The 7,371-nt window shown below is 46.1% G+C and overlaps 1 protein-coding gene across 1 annotated transcript; it reads left to right on the top strand.

The window, feature by feature from the left end:
* The first annotated feature begins 1,467 nt into the window (after positions 1–1,467).
* pcdh7b (protocadherin 7b) lies at positions 1,468–6,496 on the top strand. The gene has a single exon (XM_015041349.1). It carries the CDS (start codon positions 2,547–2,549, stop codon positions 5,712–5,714), a length of 3,168 nt encoding a protein of 1,055 aa, XP_014896835.1. The 5' UTR covers positions 1,468–2,546; the 3' UTR covers positions 5,715–6,496.
* The last annotated feature ends 875 nt before the right edge of the window (positions 6,497–7,371 follow it).

Genomic DNA, 7,371 nt, shown 5'->3' with positions numbered 1-7,371 from the left:
TTACATCTTTCATTTTTCAGATTACCAAAGAACTTTTTATATCTGTTGATCTGCTGACCAAATCATTGACTTAAAACTAACCCGCGGGGACACCAAAGATACATCACCGGCACACGTAAACCATTCTGAGAACTGGCAAAGACAAAACTGAACTTTTTGTACACGTATGTATGTCTTTTTGTTGTTGTTTTTCTTGTTTTACAAAAATTACATTTTCATCGTTGAGAACGGGTCACAGGTGAAAGTCTGAGCCAGTGCAAGCAGATGGATTCCACCCAGACTACTCCCAACACCGTGCTTGTTTTTTTTTTAATCTATATTTGGTCAATAGAGGGCGCCCGTCAGCAAGGATAAAGACACTGTTGGAATTCTGCCGTCAGTTGAAAGGTGCAGCTGCTGAGACAGACTCCCTGCTCTCTCTCCCCTTTCCTCCTCCTCTCCTCTACCTTACTACTCCTCATCCCTTCACTCACTCATTACGCTCGCTCTGTGCGCAATTTCACACACACACAAACACACGGCACTTGCACGGCGCTTCTTACAGGAGAAGCACCGTTTTTGCCCGATTGAAAAGTTGAGGATGTCCTCAACGCACAGTAAGACGCGGAGACATCTCGGTTTTTATTTATTTATTTCGCAATCGCTCCACTTGCAGCTGCACAGAAAAATCTGCACGGTTGCTGTTAAAAGTGATGACTCCACCCGAGTAGTTTTATCTTAAAAGAAAAGGGGAGGAGGGGGGGATTGTGAGGGGGCGGGGGGAGTTTGTATGGTGGGCAAAATTGTAACCCGAATTGTACAGGGACACGCGTATCTGCATCGCAGGGAAAGTGGGTTTGCGCCGCAGACACGGAGAAAGACTTTAACGTCATTTTCCACTGTATGTAAATGAATGGATATGATGTGCGGCCACGGTGTCAGATTCCTGATTGCTGAGTGGACTGAGCATCACGCATGAGGGGGAAGAGACACGCAGCCGCCGGCGACCACACGCATTTCTGGGCTTATATTCCTAGTAGCCACCGGGGGAAGCGCAGCGCTGTCTGTCCTGCTGCTGCTGCTGCTGCGGAGAGTGGCTTTGCTGTTGCCAATTTTGTTTTATTTATTTCTTTAATGTACATCTTTGGAATGTGCAAAAGTCGTCTTTACACCTTGCAGTGCTTTCTATATGGAACATTAACAATCATGTACAAGTGCGTTATTAGTGTAATGTGATTAAAAATGTTACGTTTAAGTCACGTTGCGTCATATCGCTCAATGGAAAACGAAGTAAGCACATCTCCAGTGTGTGTGTGTGTGTGGGGGGGAGAAAAACCGAATATAATTAATACACATTTTCTTTTTGGGTCAAACATAATCTGACCCCGACGTTTAAGACCAACTTCGACCCTGTTTACGTGCGTTGCCAGCAAAGAAAGAGAGAGAGGTAAGGAGGGAGAGGCAGAAGAGGGGGAAAGAGAAAGAGAGAGAGGGAGAGAGAGAGGGACTGCAATATCATTTGTGAATCCCTCTCACAGTGCTGCAGATAGGGGCTGCCAACACATGCGGCGCGTCTGCAGGTGAGGGAGAGAGAAAGGGTGAGTGGGAGAGTCCACGCTGAACACGCAGAACGTCTGAGAGGAGTTCAACCTAAACGCTGCGTCGGATATACACTTTTTCACTTTGCCTGCTTTATTGTTTTTTTATTATTATTATTTTCTTTCGAACTCAGCCCTGATTTTTCTTTCTTTCTTTTTCTTAAATATCTATTTTTTTTTTTTTTTTGCGGACTGGATTTGGTTCGTTAAAGAAGACGAGAAGGAGGAGGAAAAGGAGGAGTGAGAGAGTGATAGTATTCTGCTTGTTGCGAGTGACTTGGAGGGGAGGAAGGAAGGAGGCAGAATAAAGAAGCCAGACAGGTAATCTGCTGCATATTACCTTCAAGACATAAAGGAGAGGTGACGAGCTCCGCGCTCAACCCTGCACAGTGGGATGAGTTTGCAACCTGCGCGGGCATCTCCTTTTTACGCGCCTCTGATATATGTGGACATAACATCAGGACAGACGGAGGAAGAGTTCAGCTCGCCCAGCCCTCCTCGTCATCAAAAAAGAAAAGAGAGGAAAAAAGCTATAAAAATGAGAAAAAAAAAAAAAAAAAAAAAAAAAAAAGCGTGAGCGGACCGGACTGCATTCACTTTCCGCTGATGCTCGGGACTATTGCACTTCGGCACAGTCCGGAGCGCACGGAGTCTCCCCCCGCAAAGACAGTCTCTGTATTTTTATTTTTTATTTTTTTTCTCCCCCAGAATAAATAAATTAAGGTAGAAGGAAAGCCCCCCCACCTCCCACCACCTTCCCTCCCTGCGTGCACTTGCTGCTTTCCACTGCAGCAGAAACGAGAGGATGAAGTCTCACGCATCCTAAAGAAAAAAAAAAAGACTGCGCTCCTAATGAGAACGAGATTGCCTTTTTATACGCAGACTGTCAATTAACATCAATTTTGGGACTTTTTTTTTTCTTCTCTCTTTTAAAACATTTTTCCGAGGACATCTTTGCAGGACTGAACAATGGGGACTACTGCAGCAGTGGACTGTTTGTACTATTGCATGCTCATATTGCAGCTCGTGCATCAGCCCGCTGCGAGTAAGCAAGTGCTCCGGTACCGCTTGGCGGAGGAGGGACCTGCCGATGTCAGAGTTGGCAACGTAGCAGGCGACCTGGGCATTGTGGCCGGGTCCGGCGAGGTGACGTTCACCCTGGAGTCCGGCTCGGAATTTTTCAAAATAGACAACATAACAGGTGAGCTCACCACCAACGAGAGGCGGATAGACCGTGAGAAATTACAGCAGTGCCAAATGATATTTGACGAGAACGAGTGTTTCATAGATTTCGAGGTGTCCGTGATTGGACCGGCTCAGAGCTGGGTCGACCTCTTTGAGGGGAAAGTCATCATATTAGATATAAATGATAACACTCCGTCTTTCCCCTCGCCTGTCCTGACACTGTCTGTGGAGGAAAACAGACCCATTGGAACCCTTTATCTGCTGCCCACAGCCACAGACAGAGATTTTGGCAGGAACGGAATAGAGCGATATGAGCTAATTCAGGACAATGGGGAAAACTCAAGGCGTTTGGGATCTTCTGGGGATTCCTACTCTGGAAAAAGAAGATTTGAGGAGGGCGCGAGCAGGAGCAGTGTGTTTGAACTGCAAGTTGCTGACACTATTGATGGAGAGAAGCAACCCCAACTCATCATTAAAGGGGCCCTTGACAGAGAACAGAGAGACTCTTATGAGCTCTCCTTGCGGGTTAGGGACGGAGGAGATCCCCCACGTTCCTCTCAGGCCATCCTGAGAGTAATGATCACTGATGTAAATGACAACAACCCGCGGTTCGAGAAGAATGTGTATGAAGCTGACCTGCCGGAAAACAGCTCCCCTGGTGCGCCGATACTCCAGCTTAAAGCAGCTGATGCAGACGTTGGGGTTAATGGTCAAATTGAATATGTGTTTGGGGCGGCCACAGAGTCTGTGAGAAGGCTGCTGAGGTTGGATGAGAGCACTGGCTGGCTAAGTGTGTTGCACCGCATTGACCGTGAAGAAGTTAGCCAACTGAGGTTCACAGTAATGGCTCGTGACCGAGGCCAGCCGCCCAAAATGGATAAGGCAACAGTGGTGCTGAATATCAAGGACGAGAACGACAACGTCCCAGCAATTGAAATCCGAAAAATTGGGCGCATTTTCCTAAAAGATGGAGTGGCAAACGTAGCTGAGGACGTGATGGTGGATGCACCCATTGCTTTGGTTCAGGTGTCAGACAGAGACCAAGGAGAGAATGGCATAGTAACCTGCACGGTCGTAGGAGATGTACCTTTTCAACTCAAGCCAGCCAGTGAGATGGAAGGTGAACAGAATAAAAAAAAGTATTTTCTCCACACATCTGCACCACTGGACTATGAGGCCACACAGGAATACAATGTGGTAATAGTGGCTGTGGACTCTGGAAGCCCTAGTCTGGCAAGTAATAACTCTCTTATCGTCAAAGTGGGCGACACTAACGACAATCCTCCTATCTTCAGCCAGAATGTAGTTGAGGTATCCTTCCCTGAAAGCAATGCCCCTGGCGAGAGGGTGACAACAGTAAAAGCTGTTGATGCTGACAGTGGGAAAAATGCTGAAATAGCATATTCCCTCGATTCATCTGTAAATGGGATTTTCTCTATTGATGCAGACAGTGGAGACATCCGAGTAAACACCATCTTGGATAGAGAGCAAACAGAGCGCTATGAATTTAAAGTGATAGCTAAAGATAAGGGCATAAACACGCTTCAGGGTTCTGCTACTGTGGTTGTTCTCGTGGGGGATAAAAATGACAACGATCCAAAGTTTATGCAGGATGTGTTCACCTTCTATGTCAAAGAGAATCTTGACCCCAACAGCCCTGTTGGTATGGTCACAGTAATCGATGCTGACAAAGGCCAAAATGCAGAGATGGGTCTTTTCATTGAGGAGGAGGAGGAGATCTTTTCTATTGAGAATGAAACTGGGACTATTTTTTCCACCCTCTCCTTTGACCGGGAGCAAAAAACTACATACACATTCCGTGTCAAAGCTGTGGATGGTGGTGATCCACCCAGATCCGCCACAGCCACAGTCTCACTCTTCGTCATGGATGAAAACGACAATGCACCAACAGTCACCTTCCCAATAAACAGCTCCTACACCCTCCTCCCCCCCTCCAGTAACATCAGGACAGTTGTCAGAACTGTCATGGCCACTGATACGGACACTGGCATCAACGCAGACCTGAACTACAGCATCATTGGGGGAAACCCCTTCAAGCTGTTTGAGATTGATGGGGGCACAGGGGTGATCTCATTGATGGCAAAGCTGGAACCAAAACACTACGGTCTCCACAGACTTGTGGTCCAAGTGAATGACAGTGGTCAGCCTTCACAGAGCACCACCACCCTGGTTCACGTGTATGTTAATGAGACACTTTCCAATTCCACAATTGTGGAGGCACAGGTGGCTAAGAGCCTGAGTACCTCCCTGAACACCAATATCGCTGGTGACCCCAACTATGATCTCAGCAAACAACGATTAAGCATTGTAATTGGAGTAGTTTCGGGCATCATGACCGTCATTCTCATCATTCTTGTTGTTGTCATGGCCCGTTATTGCCACCCAAAGAACAAGAATGGCTATGAGGCAGGAAAGAAAGATCATGAGGACTTTTTTACACCTCAGCAGCACGACAAATCCAAGAAGCCCAAGAAAGACAAGAAGAAACAAAAGTCCAAACAGCCTCTCTATAGTAGTATCGTCACAGTAGAGGCCTCCAAACCTAATGGGCAGCGCTACGATGGCGTCAATGAGAAGCTGTCAGACAGCCCCGGTATGGGACGCTACCGTTCAGTCAACGGTGGGCCGGGAAGTCCAGACCTGGCTCGGCACTACAAGTCCAGTTCGCCGCTCCCAACTGTCCAGCTTCACCCTCAGTCACCGACAGCCGGAAAAAAGCACCAGGCAGTTCAGGACCTGCCCCCTGCCAACACCTTCGTTGGCACCGGAGATAACATTTCCCTTGGATCTGACCACTGCTCTGACTACAGCACTCAAACCATCAACAAGTACAACAAACAGGTAAGAAGACGCATCTCAATGTTTCTTTGTTTCCCTCCACCACTCCTAAATGTCTTCTGCTTCTTCCTCTTAGTGTTCTCTCCGCCATAATGCTTCCTGACAGTGCTAGTCTCAGTAGTCTTGTTGCCTTTATGTAGCTAATGTGTGTCAAGTTAGTGGTATTGATCTGTTTTGGTTTGGAGTGCCATTCACATGTAATATTGAAAGGGAAGAGATCTAAGGAGGATTAGATAAGATCGGGTTGGGGATACTGTTTCACTTTGGCCCAACATGTCCAACTTTTTTTGCTTTCATCACAGCATGTGTCCAAGCCGCCTTTCCTGACAGGGGCGTCACTACTATTCACCTTGAGAAATATGTGTCTGAGTGTTGTGGACAGCTCACATAAGGACTTGGTTTGCAGTTATTCTATCCCAAAGAGAAGTGTGGCAGGGGACAGCAACACCCCCTCCCTTCCGTAACCATGTCGAGCCCTGACCTGCCCTCAGTGTGTGACGAGGCTTCTTTTTCCTCCTTGTGAATGCAGGAGAAAATAGAAAGTTGGTAGCTATAGTCTGCATGCATCTGTAAAGCACTTTTGCATTGGGTTGAGTCAGGTTTACTCTGTAGGAACAGCTAGCCAGGAGATCACATTAAAATTCCTCTTTGCTGTGAGGTCTGCATCAATTCACTGACCAAGCAGAGGGAACAGATTTTATATCACCGTTGTGCACCTCAGTGTCTCGCAGTCCTTTATCTTCTTTTTGCGTGTGTACCTCCTGTTTCTTTTCCTGTCTTAGGTTTATCTTACCACCTTTCTTCAGGGTATCATTTTCCTCCTTACTTCCCCACTCTTTAAAATTTTCTAGCCGGTTTTGAACACAGTCTTGCCACATTCCTTGGGCAATTTTTCACCGTTAGGTGCAAAAACGGAGGAGAAATTAAGTTAAAACCAGATGAAACAAGTTGATTTTCATTTCTTGGGAAAAAGAACAATATCCTTGTACATTATGCTCTAATGAATTATTGATTTTTTTTCTTTTTCTTGGTTTCAGTGCTAGTCATAGAATTCAGGAGTGTTACGTGCCCCTTTTGTCATTCTCTCTTTTCCTTTTTCCTTTTCTCTGCTTTGTTCAATTTTTCATATATAATGTAGACTTTTTTCCTCTAACTCTATTCTAGATGTGCATAGAGCATCTTTGTGTCCCTGCCTATTTTTTTCTTCACTTTTGTGTTGTTTTCTCCACATCACACCCCTTTCAATGGTTCTCTCTTGCCTTGCTTTTTTATCTGGCTGTAGTTTCTTTTTTAATCTTCACTATCGTCTCTCTATAACTCTTCTCTCCTCCCTCCTTCCTTACACTATTCCTCCTCTTGAATCATTTCAGTCCCTTTTTATGGCTCTCCCCTCTCTCTCTCTTCTGTCTGCTATAGCCTCTAATATGGTGTATTCACTGAACTGCTTTCCAGAGTGTGAGGAGTGCTGTTGCTTTCGGATGTCTCCTGCATAATTAAAAGGGCACTCTATTTGCTGCTTCGGCAGCAGCATGTATTGTGTGTCACTATGCCCGTGCATATATTTATATATTTATTCTCGACATTAAAGCTGCGGGGAGCCTTTATGGACTCTGGGTTTGTTGGAATACAGCGTCTGAAGTCAGCTTGCAACACCCAGATACATAAAGCTCGTCGTGATCTTCAAGGAAACATCATCCGTCTCCACAATGTGAAACTGCTGGTCTGACATTTAATGTGCGATAGGAAGCAA

This window comes from Poecilia latipinna, unplaced genomic scaffold, assembly GCF_001443285.1.
Source record: "Poecilia latipinna isolate Pla-1442-1.1 unplaced genomic scaffold, P_latipinna-1.0 Scaffold546, whole genome shotgun sequence".
Classification (NCBI taxonomy): domain Eukaryota; kingdom Metazoa; phylum Chordata; class Actinopteri; order Cyprinodontiformes; family Poeciliidae; genus Poecilia; species Poecilia latipinna.
Note: the sequence above shows the minus strand (reverse complement) of the source record. Positions and strands in the feature narration are given on the sequence as shown.